This window comes from Arvicola amphibius, chromosome 18 (genome assembly GCF_903992535.2).
Source record: "Arvicola amphibius chromosome 18, mArvAmp1.2, whole genome shotgun sequence".
NCBI classification, from domain to species: domain Eukaryota; kingdom Metazoa; phylum Chordata; class Mammalia; order Rodentia; family Cricetidae; genus Arvicola; species Arvicola amphibius.
In genome coordinates, this window is record NC_052064.1 from 28718101 (window position 1) to 28736115 (window position 18015).

The following is an 18015-nucleotide window of genomic DNA, read 5'->3' on the forward strand; positions in this document are numbered from 1 at the left end:
AAGTTCCATGAATAATCACCGCTGTAAATACAAAGGCAAGAGTTGATCCAATCGAAGAACCAAGTCTTTTTTTGTCTTGTGGACAGAAAAATCTTGTCTGATCAAAGGAATAATGGCCCTAAAATGGCATTCCTGAAAAGAAAAAACATTGCAGCCACTTCCCTTGGACAGAAAGAAGGTGTTTCCAGGTAATTGTGCTCTGTGTGCCACGGAGCTGAAGATAACTCATGATAGCTCCACAGAGCAGCACAAACCATTAAGAGGATCACAACAAACTTTGTGATAAAAGTTCAGACATCCGATACGGCATATGGCTTTCTGAGAGAAAAGCAATTAAAGACAGCTGTGTCTTACGCAGATGTCAGAAGACAACCTCACCGTGGGTAATTACCGCACAGGCCCTCACTCTCCCAGTGACGACAAATACACACCCATGCATGTGCACACGCTTGTGAGGGGCCTTTGGTTTATGAAGTCTAAGCACAGAGTCACATCAGCTCACAAGGGTAGAGCAAGGGTGACTGCAAAGCTAGAGGAACAAGACAAAGATGCCATTACCTCATCCCAACCAGCTCCCAACAACATCCGCTCTGTGTCTAAGAGGCTTGTCAGTGGATCATTTGGTGGATAACAGCTGCCTTTAAAATTAGAATGTGCCTCTGACTCTTCTACCTGCTCTTGAGACTCCGTGCCTATTGGGTTGCTTTGTCCAGTCTCCACAGGATGGCTTCTGCCTTGTCTTATTGTGTACTGCTTTGTCCTGTGTGGCTGTCTTGGAGGTCTGCTCTTTTCTGAAGGAGGAGTGGGGGTGTGTGTCTGGGAATTAGGGGAGTTGGGGGAGGGGAAGCTGTGCTTGGGACTTACTGCAAGAGAGAAGACTCGGAGGGTTCAGAGTTTGAGGCCAACCTGGCTAGACCACAAAACTATCAAGGAGTATATGTATAAAGAGGAGATAGATATCTGGGAGACATATACAGGAAGACAGGAGAGGACATCCAGATCAGCAGGCAGCAGGAAAAGAGGGAGATACTGGGCTTGATTTGAGCATCTAAGACCTCAAAGTCTGCCCCCTGTAACACACTTCCTCCAACAAGGCTACCCAACCAAACAGTCCCACTCTCTATAGGCCTAAGGGGGCCATTTTCATCCAAACCACCACACAGCAATGTAAACACATTCGAAGGCAGTAAATAAAATGGCACCTGCCATTAGCCCACACAGACAGTGAGTCCGAACATTCAAGCCTCCTGATGAAGCTGAACCCAGAGTGGTGTGCAGACAGAAGCACGTTGTGACTGGCAGGCTGGATGGAGCCATGCACAGACTCCCCCCTCCCCGTCCCCGGAAGATCTCAAAATAGGAAATCTTACATTAGCAAGTCAGGTTTTAGGTCTGGCTAGACGCTCCAGCGGGTAAAAGCACAAAGCGCTTGCTGATCAAGCTGGCGATCTGAGTTTAGTCTGAACCCATGAAACTGTCCTCTGTACTTCATACGTGTGCTGTGACATAGGAATGCGCGCGCACACACACACACACACAACCCTTTCCTTCCTAGTCTTCCAAAGCTGTGCCTCCCTTTCCAGGATGGCTCTTCGTTTGGCCCAGCCCCGTCATTCCCGACTGTTTTACCTTTGAGCTTACCCCCTCCCTCCACATTTCATGGCACCGTGGGCATTTGAGTTTTGAGTCTCATGACCATCACTAAAAGAAGAATTCAGATTTCAAACACCCCCCCAGGTATATTTTAACCATTTGATTTTTTTTTAAGTTCAAATTCTTTTCTTGGCCCTTGCCAGTGTCTTTCTTTCTTCTTCACACATGGGGCTGGCCCAAATGAAGCCATGCGCCTATGACTGAATAAGTTAAATACTAAGTTGCGTACTGTTGGTGAGCTCTGCAGAGTTCTCTCTGGGAAGATCCACTCAGCTCCTTTGACATCCTAATTATCTTTAAGATAAAAGCTGTGTCAGCTCTAACACTCCTACCACAATTAATGCGAATGAGTCCGCTATCAGTCAGATGAGGACAGACAGGAACAGGTTTTTCACTTACAGAAACCATCTCCCCTGGATTCCTGGTGGTGACGGCACTAGGCGGTGAGGTGGCTGTCGGGAGTTCAGGGCCAGTGTCGTGCTAGAAGAAAAAAATGAGCGGAGAAGACAACTCACCAGTTCTAGGCACTGTCTGTGGCCATAGGCAGCGGCATAGTGGATGCTATTGTAGCCTTCCTTGTCCCGGATGGAGGGGTTCGCGTCATTTTGAAGCAGAAACTCTAGACAGCTGTAAGCATAAAGATGCAGCCTCAGAAACACTTTTGTACAAGAAGGAACAGTCAGCGCAAACCCCTCTGCACCAGAAGGGATGGCCAGCGTGAACCTCTCTGCTCCAGAAGGGACAGTCAGCGCAAGCCCCTCTGCTCCAGAAGGGACAGTCAGTGCAAAGCCCTCTGCTCCAGAAGGGACAATCAGTGCGAACCCCTCTGCTCCAGAAGGGATGGCCAGTGCGAACCTCTCTGCACCAGAAGGGACGATCAGCCTGAACCACTCTGTTATGAATATTCCACAAAGCACCTAGAGACTGGGATTGTGTAAGGAGCCGATTACAAAACTTATGTGCTGGGGTGGGAGGAGAGCTCTCTTTATCTGTCTTTATTTCATCTTAAAATAACGATCCTAAAAGTCAGGGAGAGCTTTGGGAACCAGTGGGCAACTAAGGGTCTTCTCCCCCTGGGTAGAGAACATATCTGTCATCAAGATTACTGAATAAAGCCAGGCGGTGGTGGCGCACGCCTTCAATCCCAGCACTCGGGAGGCAGAGGCAGGCAGATCTCTGTGAGTTCGAAGCCAGCCTGGTCTACAAGAGCTAGTTCCAGGACAGGCTCTAAAGCTGCAGAGAAACCCTGTCTCGAAAAACCAAAAAAAAAGAAAAAAGAAAAAAAAAAGATTACTGAATAATAAGATTCAGATCTCTGTGTTCACAACTCTCAAACGTAATAACGGAGTGATCAGGCCATTGCAACCAGGAGAACATGATAAAGGAGGGGCTATTTCTGACATCACCGTTGGAGACGAAGACCAAGATGCTAAGAATCGTAAGTTTAAAGCAGATTAAGAAGAAAAGAACCCGAGGTTAGACTGAAAAATAAAAAGATCAAAAGAGGGGCTAAACATTTAAAAGACATAAAGAATTCATTCCGTTGCTGCACTTGAAGGAAGCAACTTAAGTTACGCCGTCAGGAATACAGACTAGGCAAAACGATAAATTTCAAAAGCCATTCCTGGCATCGTTGTAATTTCTCTGAAAAGACGACAAAATAGGCTGGAAGTATGGTCTAACCCCAGCTACGTGCAGCTGAGGAGAAGGAGGAATGCGGCCCAATGCAAACAACCAAAAACACTGACTTAAAACATTTTGAGTGCGGTTTTTTTCTCTCAATGATGGATCAGTATTTTCCATGTCAAAGAGTCAGATACGCTCAGCAGAGGGAGGAGTTGCCTCAAACTTTGCTGAAGAGCCCCAAGTTCTAGAACCCCAGAGCCCCGAGATGCACTGAGTGATGTGGTATTTGCTTTACAAAGGACAATAGCTAGCTAAACAAATGTGTCCCCCGACAAGTCCATTTTGATTCAATTTCTTACTCTACATCGAGACCTGTTAATTTTGGCTGTTTTGAAACAGAGTTTCATGTTGGCCTCAAACTCACTGTGTAGTTGAGGACGACTTTGCACCTCCAATTCTCCTTCTTCTACCTCCAAGTTCTGGGATTATAAACACGAGCCATCACCCGAGCATGGCTCTCGGGGTTTTAGATTCTAAATCTAAGCCTCCCCGTTAAATAAGATGTTTCTGTGGGAGCTTTCTATAGGTTATTCACAAACTTTGAAAGTGCATTTACCTACCTTGTGGTCTAAAGCCAAAGGGATAAAAAGACAAAGCGGCTCTTTGATTTCTAGAAAACTGACAAAGGATAAATTTTATAAACCTAATCTACTTGTCGTATTTATCTATAAAATGCTCTTACTAAAGTCCTGTTATCATGCTGTCTTTGGTCCTTCATACCTTAAAAGGAAGTCCTTTTTTACTTGGGTAATTAAATGTCCCCGGACACATTGTAAACCTGAATGTAGCTCTTTACGTGAGTCATTCACCAGGATAACGTTCTGTGGACATACAATCCTCAGGCTCCGAAAGGGTGGCAAAAAGAAACCATCAATTTATAATTTAGAAAACATTAAGAATTCTTCCCAGAGAACTATTTAGTCCAGAACAGAGCTATACTAGACGGCAACCGTACAGACACGGCAACAGAAGCAATGTGGGATTTGGATATCCTCCACCTAGGGCTTAAGGAAAAACCAAACCCCGTGTTCGACTGAAGAGGCTCATCCTTCCTGCTCCCAAGGCGGACTAGCAGCTTGGCCACTTGAGATGCAAGATCAACGGAACATTAGGTGCCCGACTTGGACAGGATGGTGTGGTCATTCATGGCCCTTTCTCTGCTACTTACTTTGCCCCCTTCCTCACCAGCGAGCCTGGGCTGGCCCTGGGCAAGCCTGCAATTTAATCGAGAAAGGGGGGCTTGCTGAGGGAGCTGAAAAGTCTCTATTTTTTTTTAACATTATCATTTTAAGTTTAGGTGTATTACGGTGAAACTTGCTCATTCTGTTTTACCCAGAGCAGTGTCTCTGTCTCTATCCCAGAGATACTGGGGACGTCCTATGATCTGCATCAGGGCTCTCCTTGGTGTCTGGAACATGGACACAGGGAAGGGGAGCAGAGTGAGCAGCGTGGAGGCCTCAGAGAAGAGAATAAACACAGTGTGGATCACAGCCCTGCAGAGTCTCCGAGCACTGTACCCGCTGGGGGATGAGGCCCAACATGGGCAGCCTGGTTCATTTGCTTGATCACTGCCCTAAGTGACCGCTCACTACTACCGTGGATCTCTGCACTGATCTCTCTGTGACTAGACTGTCGAGGAGCGCTCATGTGTCAATGCCCCTGGGTGATGGCAGATACTCCAGACCCTTGCATGGCAACGGCAAAGTCCCTGGCTGAAGCCTGTATGGGGTAGTAGGCTCAGGGATAGCTGCTTACAGGAAGCAGGAGGTTATCTGTAAGTCAAGGGTCTGAGGGGTCTGAAGACCTTTATAGAATCTGCTAAACAGTTATCCCCAGGTCATCAAAGCAGAACCTAAGGTCCCAAGTGGAGGCGTAACATGTCCCCCATGGAATATGAGACACGACAGAGTCAGATGCCGGCCCATCACGACGGCAGTCAAAGCAAGCGTATAATCTTATAAAGAGTTCCATGCATGAGAACAGCAAAAGGATGGACATGTTAAACATGGGTCTGTATCCCCTCCCTCTCTCAGGATCCCCGAGGGACAGAGGACTGTGGCACCCCAGTGACACCCCATTTTATGCCCCGGAGAAACTCACAGTGCAGCGTCTTTCTCCTTCATTTCCCGGGCTCTGTCAAGTTCTTCGGAATTGTCGTGGGCGTTCCCTAAGATCATCTTACTTCTCAGCGTAAGATACAGGGGGAGAAAAAAAATCACAATTAATTTTTTAAATTAAAAGCTGTTGATCGTTTTTGCACAATTACATCTCAGTGATTTTATTCCAACCCAAGCGGGACATACATTGGCTCTCTCCAAGGCATCTAGGAAATCTATTTCCTCCCAAGGAATCCAATTGAGAGCATCGCTTCTCCCCAGCTGTGTGTGCTTGAGAGCGGAATCAAGCTGCCTACCCCTCTACAGGCAGCCGAGAATTTTCCAACTAAAAAGAAACAACTTATCATCTCAGGCTCCTCTGCCTGCTACCATACCCTCATGCTTTCTGGCCAGGCCAGCATCTTGCTTCCTACGGGAGATTCTGACCTTCATGTCCTAGACTTTTCCCTTCTAGCCCTTAAAACGTGAAGAATACTTGCTCCCTAGCCCTTCCTACAGCCTATCTTTCCCAGAGCACAGCACTGCTCAATTGATAACCTGTGTTCTATGAGATCCCAGGGGTGACATCTTATTAGAAACGTGTTTATGTAAACACAAAAGGAAGTGGGCCTGCGCATGTTAATCTGGGTGCGTGCTTGTGTCTGCACATAATATGTGGGAGTCAGAGGTCAACTTCGGGCATCCTTTCTGAAGAACCACCCACCCTGGTTTCTGAGGCAGTGTTGCTCATTGCTCTGCAGGTCACCTGGTTGGCTAGACTTGCTGGTTAGCAGCTCTCACCACACCTGGGATTTTTTTTAAAGATCATTTTTTATTGTTTTTATTGATGTTTTTATTGATCCGTGTATCTGTGTCAGGGAAAGCCACGTGTGTGCAAGTGTCCACGTGGGTGAGATCCCTTAGAGCTGGAGTGACACGCGAGTGTGAGCCAACTGAACTCGGGTCCTCTGAAAGTGCAGCAAACGCTCTTAACTAATAGACCATTTCTTCAGCCCAGATACCTGGGTGCTTTTACGTGGGTTCTGGATATCAAATTTGAACCTCATGTTTACCAATTGAAATACCTTTCCAGTCGTGTGTGTGTGTGTGTGTGTGTGTGTGTGTGTGTGCACGTGCTTGTACATATATATATATATATATATATATATATATATATATATATTTGTATGTATGTGTATATATATATATATATATATATATATTCTGTTTGGTTTTTGAGACAGGATCTCACGTAGCCTAGGCTATCCTCAAACTCTCTATGTATCAGAGGGTGAACTTGAATTCCTGATCTGTCTTCTTCCTCCTGTCAAATGCCAAGATCCCAAGTGTGTGCCGCCACACCTGGCTCTTCATACATATTTCATAAACAACAGATCACCTGTTACTAAGTAACATCAATTAGGTTGAAGCTATAAAATGAGATAGAAAATATAATGTATCACATACAATAAACATAAATACGGTTCGTTCCATTTTTATTTCCCATATGTGAACATATATGTGAGCATGTGCACTGTATCATGTATAAGATGTATTTCTTACTTGGACCACCAGACCAAATATTTGAAAGGGCTGGTGGTATAGGCCAGTGGGAGAGCATGTACTTGCCTTACTGATGCATTAAAATGAAATGTGTAGATGCCATTGTTCTAGAGAAGAAACCATCAGAACTAACCCACAAACAAATGCACCACAGGGGGCAGCAAATAGTTCACCAGTTGTCAGGCAGACTCATCAAAGTCTTCCTGTGATTTAAGGACTACAAACTGTGGGACCCCACCCGCAGGGATTCGGTGATGGCCGCTTTCTGTGCCTTGCTACCCACAGTCCAAATACGCTTGGAATAAGAAATTCCTCCTCTGAAGCTGCTGAATGAGTGTTCATGCCCAAGTTGGGCAGAACAGTGTTTAATCCCACCATAGCAAGGCTGCATTTGAAAGCAGTTGGGATGCTGCATTGGTGGGTAGTTTTTACACAGGAGATATATATGTATACATATATATACATACTTATGCATACGTATATATACATACATATATATGTATATACATCCCCACAGATGAAGTATTTAGGGAGAATGATGGAGACTACTGTATGCCAAATAAATCCCAACAGGTTTTCAAAGCCCAGTCTGAAAAGTCTGGGCTTGACAGCACTCCTTTGGCATTTAACCCCAGAGCAGAGAAGAAGAGAAGAAAGTGTGCAATGGCATGTAACAATCATAAACCTAATAATCAATAACCTAGAGAGAGAGAATGGGAAGGCCTAGGGCTTGGGTGACCCTCCTCTGCAGTTTTCAGGAGGCGGTGTGAAGAAAACCCAGGCGCTCCCCTTACTGGCTCTACCCCGAGATGAAGCACAGACAGGGCCATGCTTACTTTCTCTCCATGTCTGACGCAGCGGCGTAGTGCAGAGCTGTCCGTCCCCAGTCATCCGCTTCGTTAACGTTGGCTCCCGTGGTCACTAACGCTTTAATACAGTGGAAGTGGCAGTTTGCGGCTGCATAGTGCAGGGGGGTCCTGAAAAACAAACCGTGGCCCGTGATCGGGGTCATTGTTTCCCATTCCCCTCTACTCGGTCCAGTCCAGCAGACAGACTCCTCGGAAGCACCGGCTGCAGGAGTCTCCTTCAGCTCTCGGGGTGTGGGAGCCGAGGGACACAAAGCCAAGTCTGCAGAGACCGGCATGGGGATGCTAGCAAGGCCAGCCGTGGTGGCACTATCCTGGGCCTACTGAGGGTTAGATCTGTTATTGCCTGTCCGTGCCAAGACTGCCCCATGAAGAATCTTCCAGATCATCTTCATTAAGACCATCCTTAGAGACGGACGGGGAAGAGGGCAGGATGGGGGAGAGGACAGTGGAGGGCACAGACACAAAGTCTGTACTTTATGCATAGAAGAAAATGTCACAGTGAAATCCATTGCTCTGCATTAATTAATAGATGCAAATGAACTTTTTTTTTTTTTTTTTAACAAACCATCCTTAACTCTAATCAAGCCTCCATCTACTTCCTGGTTGGGTTTTTCAAAGGACCAATCCCCACCTGTGACAATCCCATTCTCAAACCACCAGTCTTCCCCCATTGAAAAAGGCTTAATTTCTTAGCCTGGAATTGAAGGCTTTCCCAAGCTGACTTGATTTCTCCTACAGAACTTCTCCCGCACCTATGTACACTATGAACCCATTAATGCGGAGCGGATGATGAGGGGCTCTGGGTTATGTTCAGACTTCACCTTTGCCCATGTCCGTATCTCCTTAGGAGGATTCTTTCCTAACCTTTAGAACACAGTTACCCTTTCTAGTCCAGAAGCTAGCCTCTTCTCTTGAGAAATAGGAAGCAATTTATACTACTTATTTTTAGTTTCTAATTAGTTGACTTTTTTTTCTGGTGTGACTAACCAATATCCGAGGAATAACAACCAAATAAAATATTAAAAATAGAGTAACTTTAGCTCAGGAATTATGTATTAGGTTTAAGGATTTTTCCATTTTAAGCATTTTGTAGACATCTTATGGCTCTTTCACTAGTTGGTTTTCTCATCAGTCCAAAAGGAAGAATTATAATTATGAAATTATAACATTTTACATATTGGATTGCTTCTGTTTTAATTAATAGGACTGAAAATGACTAGGCATCAACATTCCCAACAGGACTTAAGGATAAAGAGGAAGCTAGATTCAGGGACACATGCCTAGAATCCCAACACTGGGGGGCGCTGAAGCAGAAGGGTTGTGAGTTCGAGGCCAGTCTGGATGACATAGCAAGACCCTGTCTCCAAACTAAACGCAAGGTCTATGGAAGTAACTCGGTAGTAGAGGGTTTGCCTAGCATGTGCAATACTGTGGCTTTGATTGATCCACAGCAATGAGAGAGAGAGAGAGAGAGAGAGAGAGAGAGAGAGAGAGAGAGAGAGAGAGAGAGAGAGAGAGAGAGAGAGAGGAAGAGGGAGACAAAAGGTGGGAGAACAGATGGGAAGAAAAGGGTAGGAGAGGGGGAGAGGGGAGGGGAGGGGGAGGGAGAAATGACTCGTTTCCAGGAGACTTGCAGACAGATGTGGACAGACCCTACTATCATGGCGCAGTCAGGAAACGTTCAGGGTGCTAGGAGGATACAGAGGAGGGACGTTTCCGTAAGAGGGACGAGAAGGTTTCACTAGATCTGAATCTGGAAGGCTGGGTAGAGAGTCACCACAGGTGGGTGGTCGGAAGAGAAATTCTGAGTCAACCGCCAAGAGCTGGGGGGCAGGTGGTGAGGAGTTGCTAGAGGGTAAGGGTGTGTGTATACACAAGCCTACATACAGTCATGTGTCACATGTGCATGTGTTACAAAGGTGTCGTGTGTCACAGGCAGGCTGTGTCTTAAGAACTGTGGTATTAGGTGGTTTTGTCAATGGGACCACTATGGTCATGTGATAAAGTGCTGAGTGAAATGTGGTTACTTGGTACATGCTTCCCCCACCCCGTGTGTGTGTGTGTGTGTGTGTGTGTGTGTGTGTGTGGTGTCCATGAACCAGCTAGCATCATGACCCAGTTTAGCCATTAAAGGGGCTGTGAAGATAAGAGAAACTTCCACCTATCACTGCCAGTCTGTGTTCCTTTAATATTCCAAATGTCGAAAAATCATCTCAAGATGAAATGTCCTATATAGAAATCAAATGCTGTAGCTCTTTGGACCATATTTAACTTTTTTTTTTAATTTTGATTTGTGTGTCTGTGTCATCTGTGTGCGGGTGTCCCTCTCTGTCGAGGGAGTCGGGGAGCTCCGGAAGGCAGCATCAGATCCCCTGGAGCTGGAGTTATAAGCAGTTATGAGCCTGCAGACAAGGGCGCTGGGAATTGAATTCCAATCCTCGGCGAGAGCAACTCTCTCAAGCCCGGATTTTGAGTTTGGTTCTACTATTTTTCTCAAACATATCCAGGTAGACAAATTTTAAGAAAGCAGAAATTGAGAGAACCCTTAGCTCATGAGTCCGGTCAGCCTTGCTGGTATTTCCCTACAAGGAAGGATCACCCATGAAGATGGAATTGTCCCGGTTGTCCCATGTGGTCACCTCAACAACAGGCCTGCGCCGTGGGCTAGTCCCCACTCTCGGTCAGGCCCCAGAGGCAGGTCACCCGAGTACCTACCTCCCACGTTTGTCCCTTTTGTGAAAATCTGCTCCGCCGCTCTGCAAGAGTTTTATACATTCTACATTGCTAGAAAGACAGGGAAAGCACAATCAGTACGGTCAAGGCTAATTGCTAAGGTACCTCCTGGAAGAGGCATTTCCTGCAGAGTAGGGGCTGGGCGGACATGATAGCCTCGGGTCTAAAATTCCGCTAGCGAGAAAGAACCTGGACACATCCCGGAAGTGCTGCATTATAAGAATCTAAAGTTCTCTCTCAAAGCTAATAAATCCATAAATGGAAGGGCTTCGTGGAACATTTTCAACGCAATGGCTAAGGAATTTAATGATTATTATATGATTAAGGCCTCGATACTAAAATTCTTCTTCAGGACCATCAGAAGTCTATGAAATCGCCACAGCCTAACGACTCCACGTCACGTTTAAATAATGAAGCCGAGTGGCTCAGCACTGCCTTTTATCACGGCATAATAAATCCCCACAATAGCCACTTGCAATGGGACAAAAGGCAGCTGCGCTTCCCTCCTGTCTTTGCAACCCAGGTAAATCAACGTGCTGGACCAACACTGGAAATGACGTCAGGGAGCACAGCGATCGTCCAGAACAGCGCTGTCCGTCACAAGAACAATAAATCACACGGCACAGAGAAAGGACCCGCTGAAGGGAATTTTCCTCTGGCAGGGCATGTGGTTAATGTTCATTCTAATAGGGCTTTTCAAACGGAAACGCAGCACCGAGCGTTGTCATGTTCCGCGCAGGTCTGATATTCTTTATAAACGTGAGCATTACCATCCATCATCGTTCTAAACTTGAAATCCTCAGAAGAGGCTCCGAATGTACTGTCTATTGTCTTGTAATTTAAATAAGAAAAATGATCCCATTAAAGATAAGCTTTAGCGCACGTACACTTGCGTGCACGTAGGGGCACGGGGTGGGGGGGTCTTCCCCATTCCACACCTACCCTTCAGAGCCTCTTTTCTCAGATGGCGAGATGTAAGAGTCACAAAATATACGAATGTTTAAAGGACCGTTTGAATGGGCACGGCACGTCAGCTAACACGCAGCACCTATCTCTTCCTGAGTGACGCATGGAGAAGGATCAAAGCCATGGCTGGGTTAGACCTGCATGGCTCATAAATCTCACCCAGTTTGGGGACTGAGTTTGGGGGAAGGGGCCTGCTTTTAAAAATACAATAACTCTGTAGAAGCGTTAGTCTACGGCTCCAGAAGGGACCCATGTAACGAAGGAGCTTTACAGCTTCACTGTTCATTCACCCCTGATAAATGGGGAAATGTCTTTGGTAACACACACGATAAATGGAGAATTCCTTAAGTACTAGAAAACTGATTAAAAACCAGCGCCTTCCCAATAGAAGGTCATCCAAAAGACACTATGTTTGGTCAGTGTGTGGTCATATATCAACAATATATTGATCAGAGCTTTGGTCTAATCATTGATTTGTTAAAAAAAAAAAAAAAAACCTGATGAAAAAAGGCTTTTTGCTATGGGGGAAAGGCAGGGAATAAATAAACTCTGGGCCATGTTTAGGAATTTCCTTGAGCTTTGTTAGATTTAAATCCTTCTAAAAATTTCTAATTTTTCTTTATTATAAAAATGTATAAATTGATTCAATCCTTTATCCTCTCATCCACCACCCATCCACTTGTAACAAAGAGGGGAAAACTTAAGAACAAAGTTCAAATTAATATCTTTTCTTTAAGATGCCAAGTAGAAATCCACGCTGCTGCGTCAGCTGCCGCCTTTACAGCCGTGTGGGGCGGGGACTGAGAGCGAAGAGCAACATAAGCTCTATGCGCTACTCAGGATGGACTCTTCATCTTCCTTTGGAAGAACAAAATCTGAGCGATGTGGGAGTGGATTAATGACACTCGGTATTTGGTACGGTGACTGGGGCCCCATTTGCTGAGGAAATTGCTTTCGGTTCATAGGCAATTTATGTCACTCAAGCTGCATGAAGTCGTCAAGTCGTGGAATCGCGACCGCTCGGTACTCACCCTCCTGCGGCAGCGGCGTGAAGGCACGTTCTTCCAAACGTATCTGGGGTGTCTATTTCAAAGCCTGCAGACAGCACGTGCTCATTACTAATCAAGGACACTATGCTATACTTTTGTCCTAGTCAAACCACAGGAGACATTGCAGAGACAGAAAAATCGGTTAGTAGGAAAGCCAGGACGCAAGCAACCGTAGTCAGAAGGAGGTCGTCACGGAAACTAATGGCAACGGCTCAACACAGCAATTTCATAGGAAGCACCGTGAAGTCAAGGCGGATTTATTTTTGCCTTCATCCCTGGGTGTGCCCCAGCCCCAGCTTCAATCCCAGAGATAGAAATTTGTGAAACCAATTTGAGAGGAGTAGGGCAGCGGACAGGCAGACAGAACATACGAGGAACAGGGACAGCAGAAGAGAGATCCCAACAGGCAAGGACAGACATGTTAAGTGTGTCCCAGGCTTCCTGTGGGTCTTGGATGTGGGAGACATGCTTTCATGCAGGGATTTCGTGTTTTTAAGCCTACAGTCATGAAAACAGAATCCACCATAGGTAAAGTACTTAGAGGGAAAATAAGCCTCCAGGAGAGCCGATAAATTCATTCATAAATAATCTCCACCCTGCAGGCTTCTACCACTTTGGAAAGCCCCGGGGACTTCTTAATATATGGGGATTGGCAGAAGCCCTGATAAGAAAGATCAGCAAAGCTCAAAGCAGGGAGAATCTCTGGTTCCAGACAGCCCCACATTAAAAATATAAAAATTAAACCTCCTTGAAAGGGGATCCTGCCTTGATGTTTCAATGCCCATGGGCCATCTTGAATGATAACATGGTATTTTCTACCACTGAAATATTGAAAATTGGGCCATTTTCTTCTGTTGAATAGTATTAAATGTGAAGTCACCAATTTGTCTCAATTTTTTTTTTCTTCTTCTATGACTTAAGGTTCCATACGTAAGCTCTGGCCCTCCGCCACTCAATTCTGGACCGCTGGCCACCAGACAAGACTCTCATTCTAAGCAGCAATGCTGGCATCCCAAAAGCTTTGACGTCAGGGACTGCCAGGAGCTGTCTCGTGCTGGGAGGCTACAGAACCACCTCACCCTGCCGAGGCCAGGCAACGGCCAAGCACAGTAAGCCACCGAGACCAGTCACCTAAAGCGATTTGGCCCACAGACAGGACACACAGGGCCTGGTCGCTGGCAGGGATCCACTTACCGGATGACAATAACTTCCTGCAGCAGTCAGAGTGAGCATTTAGGGCGGCTAAGTGTAAGGGGAACATGCTATGGATTCCACACCTAAAGAGAAAAATAGCCACTCACAGTAAAAGATCCCAAGAGCACGCAGAACAACTGCCAGTGAGAGCCAGTGAGGCTCTCGTACGGATTCGTGAAGTAATTTTATAATTTTCCCCTTCAATAAACAATTACACAACCATTTTCCACCTTAAGATGACCTTTGTTCTAAATCAATCAAAAGCTCATAATCATATGGGTGTGTGCATATATGTGTGTGTACATATATATGTGTGTGCACTTATGTTTGTATATATGTATGTATGTGAGCACACACGCACGTGTGCACATGTGTATGTATGTACCTGTATGTACGTACATATGCATACATAAATATACACTTAGGTTATCTATACACATTTATGTGCATGTATATATATATATATAATGTGTATCTATGCGTATATATTTGCTAAAAATCTGAAGAGTTAAACATGTATTAGCCTATTTTTTTCAGCTTACTGATTGAACATCTCATTCATTCATTCATTCATTCATTCTCTTACTTATCATTCAACACTCTGTGAGCCTAAGTACCACGCTAAGTACCAGACCTAAAAGCACTAAGCAAGACAACCCTCAAGTGGAAAACCACTTATTTATTCCTTGATCCAATAAATACTTAATATTGGCCTAATATTGTGCCTGTGTTTTGTTAGACGTTAATAGTGGCTGTATTGCAGAATATAAAATTTTGATAAAGAGAAATGTTTACCTTTCACAAGAAAAAGTTCATCTTCATAATGGACTTTGCTGATGTACACTAACCCTTGCCACTATATCAGTCATAAAACCCAGGAGCCAAGGAGCACTGAGCATGTATCAGACACTTAGCACGCTCTCTGCCTGACTTCAGGATTCCTGGAGGGGCGGGCAGACCTCTGGCATGGGCACTTTTCCCTTCAGAGGTAACACACACTTCTCCTCTGAGCCTTCCTCTCCACCTCTCTGCACAGGGACGCGAAGCCACATGCTGAATTCACCTCAGCACGATCAGTATCATCTGCGGTTTGCTAGGCATCGTAAACATTTCTTGTGACATCCCGTTTTAATCAGATCATACATTTCAGATTGCTAAAGCCCTCTGCACGGGCCCTGCAGCACTAAGTGCCCACGTTCGCTCTCAGACACAACGTGGTCCCTTTTCAGATTTCACACGTCATGAAGAAGCGCATATGATTTGAATTTTCCCAGCTTTTCTTTCCAGTGCTTCATTTTCCGTCTCGAGAGCTAGTGTTTATGATGTGTGGGAATGTGTGGACGCTGCACAGACACAGATATTTCAGCGTTTGGTGTTTTGCAGAAAGTGCCAACAAGGAGCCACGCTTCCTCTTCCCACGGCCGGTTTCTGTGTGTTGGTATTTTCTTCCGTTTTCGGTTGATTTTCCTTTCCATTTTTGGAGATTTCCATCCCCGTGTATATAATAGCTGGCATCCATCAAGAGATGCAGTTTTCCAGTCTTCCAGGAAACAGCTTGTAATTGCCTCTCCCATGCCTTATGCACACCCCGCCCCCCATTACAGGATTCTAAAGAGCAATGACGATCTTGCTGTCCACAGAAAGGAGGAGTCAGGAGAGGAGAGGAAAGGGTTCCTACACTACTAGCATAATAGTGCTTTAATAGACACACACTACTTTTAAAGGAGTATTATATATTATAAATCTAAATGGAACTCGCAGCCAATGGAGCTAGCATGCAATAATTTGATTTGCTTGGAAGGGTTAAGCCAAAATACATAATTATTTCTAGACTTTTGGAAGAGAATATAAAAAAGGTATAGAATATATAAAATGTATAGACTATTATCTATGACATTTTAGAGTTCCTACAGGAACATTCTGAATCAAGGCTTCATTTCCTACAATTTTTTTGAGTGAACCTCATTTTAAAATATATGCATTCACATATACATGCATATATGTATAGATACAAAATATATCTTTTAGACAAATATATGTGTGCATACACACAAATGTATAACTAATATATTTTATAAAGAGATACTATATAAACACATACATGTTTATACGTGGCATAGTCTATAACTCTGCTGTGTACATATACATACACATATGTGTATATAAACAATATATTTTATAGTGACAAAATATATTTTTCTATAGAAGAGAGCAATCAAGAATTAGAATGAATTCAAGGGATAACGTAGACAGAAAGCAATAGTGTAGCAACCGCATTATATATCTGCAAACCCCATTACCAAGACTCTTAATCAACCTTTCCACTGTTACCGCTTCTCCCAGTTCATCACAATCTAGATTAACTAGTTATTTTCTTTTTCACCTCTACTTCAAAAGGTGAGAGAGATAAAATGACTTTAGCTGAGACTAGCAAAAATTCTGTAATAATAAAAATTATATCATTTTATTCTGCACTCGAGAGATAGTCATCATCTCAGTGCACAGTTTGAAGGGATCAGCACAATCAGCACAGATGCTATTATTATTATTATTATTATTATTATTATTATTATTATTATTAATCATTGAGCTTGAATATGACAATGAACAGTAGAGCTATATGCCAAGTAAACACAGGGAAAGGGGGCAGAATTCAGTATCTCTGAATCACGCAGAAGGATTTAAACATCTGAAACAAAGCTACCCTTTATCGTCATAAGGTAGCTCACGGAGGAAGAACTTTGGAAACCGTTAGTAGGAAAATCCGGGCTTGGCTGTCATAGCTCGATGAGAAACCTCACCCCTCTTTCGGGCCCGCATCAAGGACCATGGAGAATAAAAACACCAAACAACCTTAACGTTTAACAATACCCAAGTTACAGGGACAAGGAAACCAATTCCAGTTAAATTGCTGCATTTATCTGGTAAGTCATAAAATTAATGGAAACCATTTGTATTTAGGTAGCTCTAATTTAGCAGTTAGCTGGCATCCCGACTTAGCTATTCCAAACTAAATGAGGTCTGAAAGACATTCTAGCAGCATGCCCTCAGAAGTGAAAGGACTTTTGTACCAGAAGAAGATTGGGGTCCTTTCCAGTTTCCTTTTGGTATCAGGGTGCCACACCAACTCCAGTGTCGTCTGTGTGACATGACATATGTTATTATGCCGGATGGGAGCTACGTGTCCCATGGGACTAGGCTTCCTGGATGTCAATGGCAGGCAGCCCGGTATTGGCTGCCCTTGGGGCATAGACAGGTTTCTCGATTAGCTGGCTATGCGGGATATGAACTTTGCACAATTTCTTTTATAATAATGATAGTCTTTATATATACAAGACAAGGATCATTCTCTTCAGGAACAGCTTTGAGATAGGGAAGCACAGTATGGGAATGTATGAGACTACAGCAGAACCTTTGTCATACACGGGGTGTATGATGAGCAAGGGAATAGATGGGTTAATGTTGATGGACAAAGGCTGTTATGTTATACTCTGAACTTTATGAATAGGCTTGCTAGATCCCAACCCCCATGGTGTCTGCTGCATAAGAAAGTACAAAAAAAAAAAAGGTGTATTTCAGCAGGCGCAGAGAACTGACTAGGCATATTTGGTCACTAGACAAAGTAAGGGTTAGAAAGAGGAAAGACCATGATAGCGATAATGAGACAGAAACTCTCTATTCATAAGATGTAACCACATTTTCCTTATCCGTTCTTCAGTCAAGGGGCATTTAGGTTGTTTCCAGGTTCTGGCTCTGAAGACAAAGCTGTATGAACATAGTTGAGCACATGTCTTTGTGGCACGATTGAGCCTCCTTTGGATATATACCCAAAGTGGTATTACTGGGTCTTGAGGAAGGTTGTTTCCTAATTTTCTGAGAAATCACCACACTGACATCCAAAGGGGCTTTACCAGTTTGCATTCCCACCAGCAATGCAGAAGTGTTCCCTTTACCTCACAACCTCTCCAGCATAAGTTGTCATCAGTGTTTTTGATCTTGGCCATTCTTACAGGTGTAAGATGGAATCTCAGAGTTGTTTTGATTTGCATTTCTCTGATAACTAAGGATGTTGAGCATTTTCTTAAGTGTCTTTCAGCCATTTTAGATTCCTCTGTTGAGAGTTCTCTGTTTAGGCCTTTACTCCATTTTTTAATTGGATTATTTGTTCTTTTGATGACCAGTTTCTTGAGTTCTTTGTATATTTTG

At 44.3% G+C, this 18015-nt stretch overlaps 1 protein-coding gene across 3 annotated transcripts in view; it reads right to left on the reverse strand.

Annotated features, from left to right (window-relative positions):
• Ankrd44 (ankyrin repeat domain 44) overlaps positions 1–18015 on the reverse strand; it is a 220552-nt gene that overhangs the window by 49880 nt on the left and 152657 nt on the right. For all 3 annotated transcript variants that reach the window (XM_038315493.1, XM_038315491.1, XM_038315492.2), the window contains exons 11-16: positions 13810–13892; positions 12598–12661; positions 10583–10651; positions 7835–7975; positions 5440–5520; positions 2169–2280 (exon numbers count right to left, since the gene is read on the reverse strand). In XM_038315493.1, coding sequence (XP_038171421.1) covers positions 2169–2280; positions 5440–5520; positions 7835–7975; positions 10583–10651; positions 12598–12661; positions 13810–13892 — 550 coding nt within the window. The remainder of the gene's footprint in view (positions 1–2168; positions 2281–5439; positions 5521–7834; positions 7976–10582; positions 10652–12597; positions 12662–13809; positions 13893–18015) is intronic.